Source organism: Hemiscyllium ocellatum, chromosome 6, assembly GCF_020745735.1.
Source record: "Hemiscyllium ocellatum isolate sHemOce1 chromosome 6, sHemOce1.pat.X.cur, whole genome shotgun sequence".
Taxonomy (NCBI): domain Eukaryota; kingdom Metazoa; phylum Chordata; class Chondrichthyes; order Orectolobiformes; family Hemiscylliidae; genus Hemiscyllium; species Hemiscyllium ocellatum.
Window position 1 is genome coordinate 55558232 of NC_083406.1, and position 16715 is coordinate 55574946.

Consider the following 16715-nt stretch of genomic DNA (forward strand, 5'->3'; position numbering starts at 1 on the left):
TTAAGTTAGCATAGACTTATTTAACAGAATCGGTTCCTATACTTCTTGAGCATTTCAAAGATATGGCACTATCTGCTCCTATCTTTCAAATAGGTTAAATAAATCATTTAATTTAATAATATTAGATCAACAGCTTCTCAAGAGCTTTGAGAAGGATTTTTTGAAAGGGTATTTTGAAAGGAACAGGGTAGTCATTATGGGGGACTACAACTTGCCCAACATTGACTGGAAATGTTATAACTAGTACGTCGGATGGATCGGTTTTTGAACCATGTGTGCAGGAGGGTTTCCTGACACACTATGTAGAAGAGCCAACAAGAGGGGAGGCCACACTGGATCTGGTACAGGGTAATGGGCCAGGCCAGGTGTTTGATTTAGTGGTAGGTGAGCACTTTGGAGAGAGCGACTATAATTCAGTTACATAGAACAATACAGCACAGAACAGGCCCTTCGGCCCACGATGTTGTGCCGAACATCTATCCTAGATTAAGCACCCATCCATATACCTATCCAATTGCCGCTTAAAGGTCGCCAATGATTCTGACTCTACCACTCCCACGGGCAGCGCATTCCATGCCCCCACTACTCTCTGGGTAAAGAACCCACCCCTGACATCTCCCCTATACCTTCCACCCTTCACCTTAAATTTATGTCCCCTTGTAACACTCTGTTGTACCCGGGGAAAAAGTTTCTGACTGTCTACTCTATCTATTCCTCTGATCATCTTATAAACCTCTATCAAGTCACCCCTCATCCTTTGCCGTTCCAACGAGAAAAGGCCGAGAACTCTCAACCTATCCTCGTACGACCTATTCTCCATTCCAGGCAACATCCTGGTAAATCTTCTCTGCACCCTCTCCAAAGCTTCCACATCTTTCCTAAAGTGAGGCGACCAGAACTGCACACAGTACTCCAAACGTTTTGTTTAGCGATGGAAAGGGTGGCACAATGGCGCAGTGGTTAGCACTGCTGCCTTGCAGCGCCCGGAATCCAGGTTCGATTCCAGTCTCGGGCGACTGTCTGCGTGGAGTTTGCACATTCTCCCTGTGCCTGCATGGATTTCCTCCAGGTGCTCCGGTTTCCTCCCACAGTCCAAAGATGTGCATGTCAGGTGAATTGGACATGCTAAATTGCCCAAGGTGATAGGTGCATTAATAGGGAGTAGGTAAATCGTCTGGGTGGGTTACTCTTCAGAGGGTCGGTGTGGACTTGTTGGGCCGAAGGGCCTGTTTCTGCACTGTAGGGAATCTAATCTAATCTAATCATGCCACAGGGCAAGAATTATAGATGGGGGAACGGCAATTACAATGTGATTAGGCAAGACTTAGGTTGCATAGAATGGGGTAGCAAAATGCAAGGAATGGGGAGAACCAAATGTGGACCTGGTTTAAGGAACAGATATTGTGTGTATTTGATAGGTATGTCCCTGTCAGGCAGGAAGGAAGTGATAGGGTATGGGAACTGTGGTTTATTAAAGAAATTATATCTCTTGTTAAGTGGATGAGGGTGGCTTCTGTAACATTGAGACGAGATGGTTCAGATGAGGTGCTGGAGAAGTACAGATGGGCTAGGAAGGATTTAAAGAGAGACTTCAGAAAAGCAAGGAGGGGACATGAGCAGTCTTTAGCAGGTAGACTAAAGAAGCTTTCTACACGTATGTGAGGTATAAGAGGATGACTAGGGTAGGAATAGGGCCAGTCAAAGACAGAAGTGGGAAGTCGTATGGGGACCCTGTGGAGATCAGAGACGTGCTGAATGAATATTTCTCATCTGTTTTCACTCAGGAAAAGAAGAATATTGTAGAGAAGAAGACTGAGATACAGGCTATTAGACTAGAATGGATTGAGGTTATAAAGAGGAGGTGTTATCAAATCTAGAAGTGTGAAAGTAGGCAAGTCCCCTGGGCCGGATGGAATTTATTCGAGGATTCTTTGGGAAGCTAGGGAGGCGATGGTGAAGCTTTTGCCCTTGATCTTTGAGTTGTCATTGTCTTCAGGTTTAGTGCCAGAAGACTGGAGGATTGCAAATTTGGGCCCTTGCTCAAGAAGGGCATTAGAGATGACCCAGGTAATTACAGACCAGTGAATCTTACTTCTGTTGTAGATAAAGGATTGGAAAGGATTATAAGAGAAAGGATTTATAATCATCTAGCAAGCAACAATTTGATTGGAGATAGTCAACATGGTTTTGGCAAGGGCAGTCGTGTCTCACAAACCTCTGAGTTTTTTGAAAAGGTGACCAAGCATTTGGATGAGGCTAGGACAATTGGCGTGGTGTACATGGACTTCAGTAAAGCCTTTGATAAGGTTCCCATGGTAGGCTGTTGGAGAAAATGCAGAGGCATGGGATTGAGGGTGATTTAGCAGTTTGGATTAGAAACTGGCTTTCTGAAAGAAGGTGTGATTGATGGGAAATATTCAGCCTGGAGTCTTGTTACTAGTGGTGTGCCATAAGGATCTGCTTTGGGACCACTGCTGTTTGTCATTTTCATAAATGATTTGGATGCAGACATAGGTGGATGGGTTAGTAAGTTTGCAGATGACACTAAAGTCGGTGGAGTGGTGGACAGTGTGGAAGCATGTTGCAGGTTGCAGGGGGACTTGGACAAACTGCAGCATAGGGCTGAGAGGTGGAAAATGGAGTTCAATGCAACTAAATGTGAGGTGATTCACTTTGGGAAGAATAACCGGAAGGCAGAATACTAGGCCAATGGAAAAATCCTTGGTAGTGTGTAGAGAGATTTTGGTGTCCTTGTACATAGATCCCTGAAAGTTGCCACCCAGGTTTATAATGTTGTTAGGAAGGCATACGGCGTGTTCAGTTTTATTGGGAGAGGGATTGAGTTCTGGAGCCTTGACATGATGCCGCAAATGTACAAAACACTAGTGCGGCCTCACTTGGAGTACCTGCGTGCAGTCTGGTTTCCCCCCCCCCCCCCACCGGCCATTACAGGAAAAATGTGGAAACATTTGAAAAGGTGCAGAGGAGATTTACTAGGATGTTGCCTGGTCTGGAAGGAAGGTCATGAGGAAAGGCTGAGGGACTTGGGTCTGTTCTCATTGAAGAGAAGGTGGCTAAGAGGGGATTTAATAGAGATATACAAGATGATCAGAGGATTAGATAGGGTAGACAGTGAGAGTTTTTTCTGAGAATGATTATGTCAGCTTATACGAGGGGGTGATAGATATAAGACAGATGTCAAAGGCAGGTTCTTTATTCAGAGAGTGGTAAGAGCGTGGAATGCTCTGTCTGCCATTGTAGTTAACTCAGACACATTAGGGACATTTAAACAGTTCTTGGATAAGCACATAGTGTAGGGAGGATAGGCTTAGATTAGTTCACAGACTGGCGCAACATTGAGGGCTGAAGAACCTGTTCTGTGCTGTATTGTTCTATTTTCTATGTTTGTGCCTGCAAACAACACTGTCTAAGTTTGGTACTATGTTGTTGTAATCAAACTAATTTACCAGACCATTATTTAGCATTTGGAAAAAAATAAATAAATTGCTGAGGAGGAGAAACTAATTTTAAATGGAATTCTGCTCCTCACTACTAATTAGTGATTCCCATTGAGGATAAGAATCTATGCCGATTCAATGCAAGGACACGGAATCACATAGCTGTACATCATGGAAGCTGATCCTTTGGCCCAACTCATCCATGCTGACTAGATCTCCTAAATTAATTTAGTCCCATTTGTCAACATTTGGCCCATATCTCTCTAAATCCTTCCTATTGATGTACCCATCCAGATGCCTTTTAAAATGTTTTAATTGTACCAGCCTCCACTACTTTCTCTGGCAGTTCATTCCATACACACATCACCCTCTGCATGAAAATGTTGCCCCTTAGGTCCCTTTTAAATCCTTTCCCTCTCACCTTGAACCTATGCCCTCTAGTTTTGGACTTCCCTCACCCCAGGGAAAAACCTTGGCTGTTCTCTCTATCCATGCCCCTCAATTTTATGAACTTGTATAAGGTTGCCCCTCAGCCTCCGACGTTCCAGGGAAAATAGCCCCAGCCCACTCAACCTCTCCCTATAGCACAAACCCGATAATCCAGGCAACATGCTTATAAATCTTTTCTGAACCCTTTCAAGTTTCACAACATCCTTCTGATAGGAAGGAGACCAGAACTGCAATATTCCAAAATTGGCCTAACCAATGTCCTTTACAGATGCAACATGACCTGCCAACTTCTATACTTAAATACACTGACCAATAAAGGCAAGCATGCCAAACACCTTCTTCACTATCCTGTCTACCTGCAACTCTGTCCTGCCCTGATTTGCCTTTCCAAAATGCAGCACTTCACTTTTCTCTAACTTAAACTCTATTTGCCACTCCTCAGCCCTCCAGCCATCTGATCAAGGTCCCATTGTACTCGGAGGTGAATTTGCCTGTAATGTCCCTCACTACTTAACAGCAGCATGATTAATTTGTGTTTTTTTAAACTGGGATTGTGACAGCAAACAAACATCAACTTGATTGGAAACGAAAACTATTCTAACTCCAGGCCTCATTCCCATTTTATCATCCACACAAGCCCCTCTGAACAAGGTGCCTATCCACTTCCCAAAGTGAGATTTTGTTGTCATTTGTTTTTCTAGATGCCTATTCAAAACCAACTAAATAAAGACTGCATTGACTTGCAGGTTGGTCACCAAAACTGCTCAAACGTGGAGATTCTCACTAACAAGTTGCTAGGCTCTGCCTTGGTTCTCTGATGTTCATTTCTAAGAGGTGATGCCAAAGAAAGATATTCTGTTTTCTAGCATTAGGAAGAATATTTATATTTATAAGGATATAAATGTAAGAAATCCTTCAAGGACCTGACAAGTACAGTAAATATAAGTATAGTAATAGAAACATTGAAAGGTTACACACAGAAAGAGGCTGTTGAGTCAATTGTGTCTGGCAAATTCTAGTTTCACCTTCCAGTATCTGGTCTGTAGCATTGCAGGTTATAGCACTACAGCTCCAGATTCAGATTCCTTTCAAACAAGTGGAGGAGTTCGGTTACAAGCTGTGCCTGTGAGGAGGATTTGTTCTGCCTTTATTTTTGAAAGCAAGTACTGTAAATGTGGAGATGAGCTGGCTGCTTTGAGCCCAGTTAGCTTTGTTTTCTATTAAAACGTTGAAATAATAGAAGCATGAATGGGTGGGGTCAAGCTCCCAGTGAACTAGGATTTTAGTTTTAGCTTTCAGCTGTTGCTGGGGTCTTGAAGCTGGATGTGGAAGTTAATATTCTTTTCTCTGTTACAGTTAAAAGCTGAATTCTCTTCCTGCTGCTCAATTGCATGTGAGATAATCTCTTTTGATAACTTTGCCTTTGCTAAGGGTTTGTTAATGGGATGTTACTAGATTGGAACAATTGCTGTTTAGTTGTTAAATAATCTATTATTCTGTAAAGTTTTCCAGTCGAGTTATTATTTCAATTCTTCTTTGTTTTGTTTGTACTTTAATTATTGTGTAAAAATAAAGCATGGTTAGCTTCAAGCTTGGTAGTTTCGCCAATCAAATTGCATTCATAATACTATGTCTTACACCTGCCTTTAAAAATAAAAATACGTTGGGGCCTAGTCTATCTTCTTAATATATTCTGAGGGGGTTTGGTCTGGTTATAACAGTTCTGACTCCACTACCAAACAAGGCAGAAAAGTCCAAACATCTACCAACCTCTGGGAAAAGACGTTTTTCACGTCCCCTCTAATTCTTCTGCCAGTTACGTTAAATCTACACTCTGGTATCTGACCTGATAGGGGAAGCAGGCCTTCCTGCCTATTGTATCAAGTGCTCTCCTAACTGTACACAAAATTCCAGCTGTGGCTTAATCAATGTTTTATATATTTCTGGCATTATATCACAGCTTTGGTATCCCACACATCATCAATGCAAAGGAAGCATTCCATGTGTTTTCATTGGCAGATGGGGTTCAATTGGGACGAATGTAAGGTGATGTATTTTAGAAAATCCAATTCGAGAGTGAACTCTATGGTAAAGCCCTGGGGAAAATTAATGTAAAGAATGATCCGGGTGTTCCGATCCATTGTACCCTGAAGTTGGCAACGTAGGTTGCTAGAGTGGTCAAGAAGGCATATAGCATGCTTCCCATCGGATGAAGTATTCAGTACTAGTGTTGGCAGGTCATGTTACAGTTGTAAAGGACTTTGGTTCTGCCACATTTGGAATACTGCATACATTTCTGGTCATCACATTACCAGAATGATGTAGATGCTTTGGAGAGGGTGCAGAGGAGTTTCACCAGGATGTTGTCTGATATGGAGGGTGCAAGTTATGAAGAGATGTTGAGTAGATTAGAATTATTTTCATTAGAAAGGAGGAGGTTGAGGGGCGGGGGGGGGCATCCTGATTGAGATCTACAACATCATGAGAGATATAGACAGGGTGGATAGCAAGAAGCTTTTTTCCCCCAGAGTGATTCAATTACTAGGGGTCATGAGTTGAAGATGAGAAGGGAAAAGTTTAAGAAAGAATTTGCATGGAAAGTTCTTTATGCAGGGGGTGGTGGGTGCCTGGAAAGCATTGCCAGCGAAGGTAGTAGAGGTGGGAATGATAGCGTCACTTAAGATGTAACCAGACAGATACATGAATAGGCAGGGAGCAGAGGGATACAGATCCTTGGAAAATAGGAACTGTTTCAGATAGAGGATCTGGATCAGCACAGGCTTGTAGGGCCTAAGGGCCTGTACCTGTACTGCAATTTTCTTTGTTCTTTGCCACTGCATCAACTTGTCCTGCCATGTACTTTCATGGACATGCTCCAACGTTTCTCACTTCGTCTATCTGCCACAATACCCTGTTTATTGTGCATCTCCCCAACACATTACTTCACACTCCTCTGGACTGAATTCTAGTTGCCTCTTTCTCACCCACTCAGCCAAATCATTAGCATCCTTTTGGAATCTAGTTATCCTTTAAACTAACAACTAACAATTTTAGTGTCATCTACAAATCTGCTAATCATGTAACTTACATTTAAATTCAAATTATTAATTTCTCTCTAAACAATTACACTCCATGCAGCACATTCCTCAGCACCTATTCACAGTGGAATCTCTCGCTAATCAATTGAATTTAACAAGTACAGTAAAGACAGTAAAATGGCTAGTTTCAGCATAGATAGGGTTAACCAAAATAACACACACAAATGCTGTAATCTATAATCTTGAGTGGTCTCTTAACAAGAATCCGCAACAGAACTTTGAAACAAAAGAGGCATCTTCAAATAGAATATATGCAGCAAATGCTTATCGGTTTTGATGTGAAGAGATGTTCCTCGAAAAGGCAAATTCTGAAAATGTTGTGTGAACACTCACTTACCATTACAGTCAAACTATGCTGAGCCTGTGCTTCATGATCCACTTTTTCAGCTATGCTCAACATTCCTGTACTATGATCAAGATGAAATTTACGGAGGCTTATGGGATCTATACTGCTGTGTATAGAGTATGTTAATTTGCTTTTCTCATCCCTGTCAGTAGCTTTGATGTGCAGAATTTCAGTATTTATGGCAGCATCTTCAGAAATGGTAACATCATAGCTTGGCTTGGAGAACACAGGTCCATTATCGTTATTGTCGAGTATTCTGACAAATACCTGTAAGTCCAAACAGGGCACAATTAGAGATTTAGCTCAATGATTGTAACAATGAGCTTTCAAATATAAGTTCTGAATTTTCTGCACTGTACATTTTGGTAATTTGTCATTTTTCTACAGTAAACATGCAAGTTATTTTGTATTTGAAAGGCAGGACAGTATGTTCCAAGGAGGTAGGTCAGGAACAATCTGGAAACACGGGCATCAGGTCAATGGTCCGCACGTTTCTGTCCCCATAACAGGTGGACATCAATGGCTACTTACCTGCTAAAAGCTAATGATTTTGAAAATGCTGTCTTATGAGGCCCCAGTTGAGGGTAAAGCTCAGTACGCACTTGGAGGTGGTTTGCTCATATCTCATATCTGCTCAGCAGGCCCATGAGTCCTCCTATCATTCTCTCTCCATCCAACAGCTATTTCTGCCACAAGGCCACAGAGTTGCAGCCACAGGTCATGCTTTGATCACAAATACATTTTTAAAAACGTTCATACATTTCTTGAAGATTCCTTCGTCTCAGATTGCCCTTAATGTCTCATGCTGTCACAGCAGCACCAACTTGCTCCAGTGCTCATAGAGTGGATTCTGATAAAATCATGCAGAAGGGTGACTAGGCATCATTAACATGGTAGGGATCTACTCGTGGTCTGGACCTAAGCACATTTTTAAAGGCATTAAGATCCCATTATTTGGAGTTTCAAAAATGTTCAATATTATAAGAAATGTAAAGAAAAATCATTGATAAAATCTTAAAGCTATAATGAAAAGATAACATAACTTAGTCACCAATATTCTCTTTCAAAGATTTCTGACATCGCAATCATCCATAAGGTCACAATCTGACTGACTAATGTGAGTCTAAACCAAAATATGGAGATTTGAAGTGTTGAAGATACAAATTCTACTGTGATATCCACTGTTTCCAAGAATCTTATGGTTAAACTATCATAGTCAGCTATTTATAATAAATTTTAATGGTTGAGATGAAGAGAGAACACGGCATTAAAGTTTGTTAATACTACAAAGATAAATGGAGATCTACGTGAGGAAGTAAGAAAGTGACAGTTAAAAAGATACAGGCAGATTAAGTGATTAGCAACAAAATGGCAGACAGAAAATAATATGGGGATGTGACAGGTTACTTGCTTGGAGGAAAAATAGAAATACAAAATATGTTTTGAAAGGTGCGAAATTTGAAAATGTTAATTATTAGAGAGACTTTGGACACAAAGTCATTGTGCAGGTACAGCAAACACTTAGGAAAAGGTAAATGTTATATTTGTTTTTATTGCGATGGGATTGGAATACAAGAATAAGCAAATCTTGATTGAACTGTATATGGATATCACATGACTAAGTATATTTAAAGCTGAGATAGAGAGAGACTGTCCTTATCTCAAGGCTCCAAGACTACATATGTGAAATTGGGAGTTGAGGCTGAATATCAACTGGATGTACTGAATGATTGACCATGAACAAGGTGTTATATGGTCTATTTTCTGCTACTATATCTTATATTCTTACAAAATAATAGTACTGCATATTCAGTAAAGAAAAATATAGAAGTATGACTCATTTACAGAAATGTAAAGACATATCTTGCTTCGAAGATTAAGTTATGCAAATTGTAGTTTATATTTGAGATTTTTAAAAAAAGTTTTTTTTCTCCAGAACTATACACAGTTTAGGAATATTTTACAAAATAGCAACTATTAAAATAAATATTAACCACTAATAACTAAGTTAGACAATGTAGGAACATAGAAACAGGAGTCAGCCGTTTGTCCCTTCAAGCCGGTTATATTATTTAGTAAGATCATGGCTGAGCTGTTGTGGTCTCAGCTGCACTTTCTTGTCTGCACTTCATAACACTACAATCCCTCGTCTGTCAAAAATTAATTTAATCCAGCTTTTAATTAATTTAAAGAGCCAGCCTCAACTACCTTCTAAGGAATGGCAGTCCACACTCTAATGACCCTTGGAGAGAAAAAATCTTATCTGTCCTAAAAGCTGGCCCATTATTCTTAAACTATATCCCCTCATTTTGGTCTTTTCCAGAAGAGGAAACATTTTATTGGTATCCACCCTATTCAGTCTGTTCAAGATCTTATAGGTTTCAATATGATCATCTAATTATGGTAAAATTGAATGGTTATGGACTTTGCTTGTTCAATCTTTTTTTCATAAGGTTTTCAACCCAGGAATGAGCTGAATAAAAGTTCTCTGAATTGCTTCTAAATGTAGTAAGACAACTATGTTTCCTAAAGTAATGATAATAGTCAAATAACATTTCAGTGACAACATCCAAAAGTGTGGAAAGTGCTTCCAAATTTTTAATTTTAATGTGGAAATTATATTTGCGTTGAGGCTTCCATTACAAACATTAATGACTGACTTCAAAATGACTTCAAGGATAATAAACAAGCTCAGTTACATTAATAAAGGTTACTAAGAACAACCCAATGATGAATGTCAATTTGTTTTTGGGGTATGCTACTTAAGTATCTAATACTAAACACTTTTCGGAGTGTTGAAGAATAGAACAATTTTATTTTTCTTAAAATGAAAAATACATTGAGGATATTTTTGTGTTTTTTTGTGGGCAGGTTTCCAGTTATTTATAATTGTTAAGCATAAGCAAAGTTTTAATAAAAGGAAACTACAATGTTTTCTTTTACACCATGTGATTATGAAAGCATAAAATTCAAAAGAAACTGCATAATTAAGGCTAATTTCATAAATTTTCTTTCCCCAGTAATCTTTTGATTGTGGTCTTGACTAGCACATCATGAATTTTGGCCTACTGATTAAATGTGGTCTTCTCCACATTGGGGTGACCAAAATTAAATCAGGGCACATTTCACCGAGCATCTCAGCCAGGCCTTAAGGGGCTGACCTGACCTCCAAGTAATGGCCCATTTTACTTCCCCTTCCCACTCCCTTTCCGACATGACCTTTCTTGGCCTCCTCCATTGCCACAGTGAATCAGACCGCAAGTTGGAGGAACAACTCCTCATCTTTCGCCCAGGCAGCCTACAACCTGGAGGACTTAACATTGCATTCTTCAATTTCAAATAATCTCTCTTCCCATCCCCTGATTCTCTTCCACTCCTCTGATCAATCCTTTCTTTCAGCTACTAACCGGATTCATTCCTCCCATTGACCAATCAGGTCATACAGTTTACCTGTGTTCACCTATTCCTACCTCACTACCCCGCCTTCAATTGGTATGAAGGTATGAAGTTAAATACAGCTAATAGACGTCTAAAGAGACTTGAAGTTCAGGTACATAGATCTCTAAAATATCACAAACAGGTGTAGAAAATAATCAAGAACATTAATGGAATGCTGACCTTTATATGCAAAGGGCTGGAGTACAAAGATGCAGAAGTTACGCTGTAGTTACACAAAAGCCTGGTTAGCCCCGCTTGTAGTATTGTAAGCAGGTCTTGGCTGCAACTTAGAAATGATATATTGATTTTGCAGGAACATATGTTTACAGAAATGATATTCAGACTTCAAGTTACAAATTAGGCCTGCTTTCTCTTCAAGTTAGAAGGTTAAGGGGTGATCTGATTGAAGTCTTCAAGTTATTAACAGGAGAAGACAAGGTAGATGAAGATAAAATTTTTCTACTCATTGTGGATTCTAGAATCAGACAGTATAGTCTGAGAGGTTGCTTTTCACACTGGAGACCTGTGACCAGTGGTGTGCCACAAGGCTTGGTGCTGGATCCACTGCTTTTCATCATTTATATAAATGATTTGGATGTGAACAATAGGAAATAGGGTTAGTAAATTTGCTGATGATGCCACAACTGGAGGTGTAATGGACAGTGAAGGAGGTTATGCCAGAGTACAATGGGATCTTGATCAGATAGGCCAATGGACCGAGGATGAGCAGATGGAGCTTAATTTAGACAAATATGAGGTGCTGCATTTTGAACATTGGTTAGGCCATTTTTGGAATAGTGTGCAATTCTGGTCTCTGTGCTTATAGGAAGGATGTTGTGAAACTTGAATGGATTCAGAAAAGGTTTACAAGGATGTTGCCAGGGTTGGAGAGTTTGACCTATAGGGAGAAGTTGAATAGGCTGGGGCTATTTTCCCCGGAATATCAGAGCTAATGAGTAACTTTATAGAGGTTTATAAAATCATGAGGGGCGTTGATAGGGCAAATAGACAAAGTCTTTTGCCCAGGGCCAGGGAGTTAAAAACTAGAGAGCGAAATGATTTAAAAGGAACCTTAGGGGCACCTGTTTCACAGAGAAGGTGGTGCATGTGTGGAATGAGCTACCAGAGGAAGTGCTGAAGGCTAGTATAATTACAGCATTTAAAAGGGATCTGAATGGGTATATGAAAAGCAAGGTTTTAGAGGGATATGGGCCAAATGCTGGCAAATGGCACTAGATTTATTTCGGATATCTGATCGGCATGGACAAGTGTGACCAAAGGTTCTGTTTCCATGCTTTATCTGTAATTAGGATCAGACTATTCAGAAGAGCTCTTAGGAAGCATTTCTATAGATGCTTGGAAGTAGATGCTTGGAACTCTCTTCTGCAAATGGCAGTGGAGGCTGCATCAGTTATTCATTTTAAATCAGAGAAAAATACTTTTTTTAAGCAAAGGTATTAAGGGATAATGGCAAAAGGCAAGTACATGGAATTGCATCACAGATCAACCATTATTTCACTGCATGGTGGAACAGGCTTGAGGGGTTGAATGACCTACTCATGTTCAATTATTGTTAAGCACAAGTGGCCATCAACTAAGATACCACTTTATTGGAAGGTGAGGTTTCAAGCAAATCCCATTGTAGATGGCTCTGATGGGCTCTTCGATGTGATGGCCCACAGAAAAAAAAGCTAGTAGCAAATATATGACTAAATGCTTGGTCTATTGTAAAGTCAGCTGTAAAGCCTATGTTCATATTGAAGTGGATGGAAGAGTTCAACAAAAATCTGGCACAGGAACTTGTGCAAGGTTTTGAACCCAATCTTTTCAGCATTTGACTGCTTTGCAATAAAGGACTGAGGAAGGAATTGCTGTACTTTTAAAAATGAAATTTCTGAAATTTGTAAGCTGCATCTACACATTGCTTTGCAAGCAATGGGGGAAGGTGTAAGAGGATACAGCTTGGCATTGATGTGTCCAAACAAATCGAAATTCACCAGCAAAAGGCTATCGATTGGTTTGTGGAATTGTGACCTGTCGTGGATGGCAAAAGACATGAGCCTGATAACTCCGATTGGCTCATGAGTAGCTTAACAGCTTCTGGGTGTGAACGATGCAATGAGAAGCCCTCAAACTTCTAGAAGGTGAGATAGTGAGTCTCTTTCTCGCAAGCCTGTAAAATTTCCTGAAGATAAGACAGACAGTTCGTTTCTCCCACTAGTTGCTCTAAGTGGTGGCTTTAACCAGTAGCTAAGAGATGTTGCAGTTTATGTCCCAACCGTGCGTGCCTCCTGAAAAGAAGTGAGAAGAAACTGGCAAACAGAGGTTGAAGAACCCAAATTCCTGCCAAGCAACAGGATGTTCGCAGCAAACCCTACGGACTGGCCCTACTGAAATGCGGTTCCCAGCCTTTTATAATGAAAGGGGAAATTATAAAGTTGTATTGTGTGAGACACCAATCCCCTTTGGAGCCTGACCCAGTACAATCTTATGTTGAAAGTTCACAGCTGATTACTTGCAATTAGAAATTTACACTTTTGTAATAAACAGTAGTTCTAGTTAAGTACAGGAACCTAACCCGTGTTATCTGTAACCTGAGTCTATCCCAATTAAATTTGGAACTTTGCATATTTCCATGTAGTTTTAACTTTTGCAACAATTCTAGGATTAGTGGAGCTTGGTTTCTAGCATGCTGTCCTCGTGAGGCATAACAACAGCATTAGGAAACCTGCTCACACTGGTACGTGGATGGTGGAGCCATTTAGGACAGACTGTGATAAAATTGCCAAGTTGTTAATGCTGCTGGCAAATGTGGGTTTTCATTCTGACATTTCGGTTCAAATTTGCTGATTCGTAACAACCCAATGATTCTATGGCTCTAATTGATGATTTTCTTTAATACTGTTGTGGAGGTCTTTCCAATGATAAATGTACATTCAGCAGTCTGAGATTAAGAAGGCAATAGTGGGACTAACATGGCATAACAGAAATAAAATCAGTGTATGTCATGAACTATTGATGTGAGTACATGTTCCTTTTTGGCAGAGAATAGCATCAATACCCTTCTCAATACTGTCCCTTATGACCAATACATTTCTTATTCCTCCATCTTAAATGGTTTCCTTACCCATGAACGGTTAACACATCTATCCAAAAGCCCTCACTCTCTTCCAGACATCCTGAAAGAACTTCAAATCTGTTGGACATTCGCTGAGGCTCCTGCTCGAACCTGCAGCCACACTCTCCTGTCCCCGAGTACCCTAAATCAAATAAGCCAAAACTAAGTGATGTCTTCCAAAGAACAGCCATACTGGACTCAAAAAACCAGCATTTTTCAGACCTTCAGTATCAGCAGCTCTTTCTTATTACCTAAGAAATGTGACTGCTTCTTGGTACCATGAATCCAGATAAATTTTCGTTCCCTCAAGCATTCTAGTGCCTGTAGTACATCCTCCAGTTCATAAACACTGTGCCAGTAGTACAGCCCTTCTCTTATACTCCAGCCCTCTTGAAATGAATACTAACATTGCATTTGCTTTCCTAACTGCCATCTAACCTACATGTTAACCTTTAGAGAATCCTTAACTAGGATCGCCAAGCCCCGTTGCGTTTCAGATTTCCAAAACTTTTCCCCATTTAGAAAACAAGGTTTGCCTCTATTATTTACCAACATTACATTCTAACTGCCACTTTTTTGCCCACTCTCCTAGACTGTCCAAGTCCTTCCACAATCCTCCCTGCTTCCTCAACACCACCTATCCCTCCATCTGTCTTTGCAAAATTAGCAACCATGTCCTCAGTTCCCCTGTTCAAATGCTGCTGGTGATTTCCACTCTGAAAACAAATGCAAAGCACCTAATTAGGTCATTTGAATTCCGTTGCTCCCCAATACTACTTCCCAAATACTCATTTTCCAGGAGTCTAATGTACACTCTTGCCTTTCTCTTACCTTTTATTTATCTAAAATAACTCATGCAATCTTCTTTTATTTACAACTTAGCTTAACCTTATATTTCATTTTCTCCTCCCTTATTGCTTTTTTAAGTTATCCTCTGCTGGTTTTTAAAGGTTTCCTAATCCTTTGGTTTCTCACTAATCTTCACCATATTGTAACCATTTTCTTTCATGATTGTCTTGTATGATTCTTCTTCTTTGGGATGAACTTCTGCTGAATCTCTTGAATTATTGTTGTGGTTCTGTTCGCCGAGCTGGGAGTTTTTGTTGCAAATGTTTCGTCCCCTTTCTAGGTGACATCCTCAGTGCTTGGGAGCCTCCTGTGAAGCGCTTCTACGCTGATTCCTCCGGCATTTATAGTGGTTTGAATCGGCCGCTTTCGGTTGTCAGTTGCTGTCCGCTGCAATGGCCAGTATATAGGGTCTAGGTTGATGTGTCTGTTGATGGAATTTGTGGATGAGTGCCATGCCTCTAGGAATTCCCTGGCTGTTCTCTGTTTGGCTTGCCCTATAATAGTGGTGTTGTCCCAATCGAATTCATGTTGTTTGTCATCTGAGTGTATGGCTACTAAGGATAGTTGGTCGTGTCGTTTCGTGGCTAGTTGGTGTTCATGGATGCGGGTTGTTAGCTGTCTTCCTGTTTGTCCTATGTAGTGTTTTGTGCAGTCCTTGCATGGGATTTTGTACACTACATTGGTTTTGCTTATGCTGGGTATCGGGACCTTTGTCCTGGTGAGTTGTTTTCTGAGAGTGGCTGTTGGTTTGTGTGCTGTTATGAGTCCTAGTGGTCGTAATAGTCTAGCTGTCAGTTCAGAAATGCTCTTGATGTATGGTAGTGTGGCAAGTCCTTTGGGTTGTGGCATGTCGTCATTTCGTTGTCTTTCCCTTAGGCATCTGTTGATGAAATTGCACGGGTATCCGTTTTTGGTGAATACCTTGTATAGGTGTTCTTCTTCCTCTTTTTGTAGTTCAGGTGTGCTGCAGTGTGTTGTGGCCCTTTTGAATAATGTCCTGATGCAACTTCGTTTGTGTGTGTTGGGGTGGTTGCTTTCATAGCTCAGGACTTGGTCTGTGTGTGTGGCTTTTCTGTATACCTTCATGGTGAATTCTCCGTTCGGTGTTCTCTGTATCATCACGTCTAGGAATGGGAGCTGGTTGTCCTTTTCTTCCTCTCTCGTGAATCGGATTCCTGTGAGTGTGGCGTTGATGATCCGGTGTGTGTTCTCTATTTCTGTGTTTTTAATGATTACAAAGGTGTCGTCCACGTATCTGACCCAGAGTTTGCGTTGTAATTGCGTTAAAACTGTTTTTTCTAACCTTTGCATTACTGCTTCTGCTATGAGTCCGGAGATCGATGAGCCCATGGGTGTTCTGTTGATTTGTTCATATATCTGGTTGTTGAATGTGAAGTGTGTTGGGAGGCACAGGTCCACTAGTTTAAGTATGCCATCTTTGTTAATAGGTTCAATGTCCTGTTGTCTGTTATGTATGTCCAGCAGGTTGGATATTGTTTCTCTGGCTAGGGTTTTGTCGATAGAGATGAACAGTGCCGTTACATCGAATTAGACCATGGTTTCTTCCTTGTCTATGTGTATATTTCTGATGATGTCCAAGAATTCTTGTGTTGACTGTACAGAGTGTCTGGATCCGCTGATCAGGTGTTTCAGTTTCTGTTGTAGCTCTTTAGCCAGTTTGTGTGATGGTGTCCCTGGTAGTGATACTATGGGTCTGAGTGGGATGTCTGGTTTGTGTACTTTAGGTAGTCCATAGAATCTGGGGGTGTTGTTGCTTTCTGGTTTCATTCTTTGTAGGTCAGACCTGGTTATCTGTCCATTTTTTTGTAGATTCCTCAGTGTGTTGTTTATCCTATTGGTGAGCTGGAGAGTGGGGTCAAACTCCCTCTTTTGGTAGGTGTTGGTATCTGCAAGTAGTTGTTCTGCCTTTTGAGTGTAATCTGATTTGTCCAGGATGA

General features: G+C 40.6%; 1 protein-coding gene across 1 annotated transcript in view; it reads right to left on the bottom strand.

The window, feature by feature from the left end:
• LOC132816926 (protocadherin Fat 3-like) overlaps positions 1-16715 on the bottom strand; it is a 575577-nt gene that overhangs the window by 165742 nt on the left and 393120 nt on the right. Inside the window, exon 8 of the mRNA XM_060826951.1 lies at positions 7344-7619. Coding sequence (XP_060682934.1) covers positions 7344-7619 — 276 coding nt within the window. The remainder of the gene's footprint in view (positions 1-7343; positions 7620-16715) is intronic.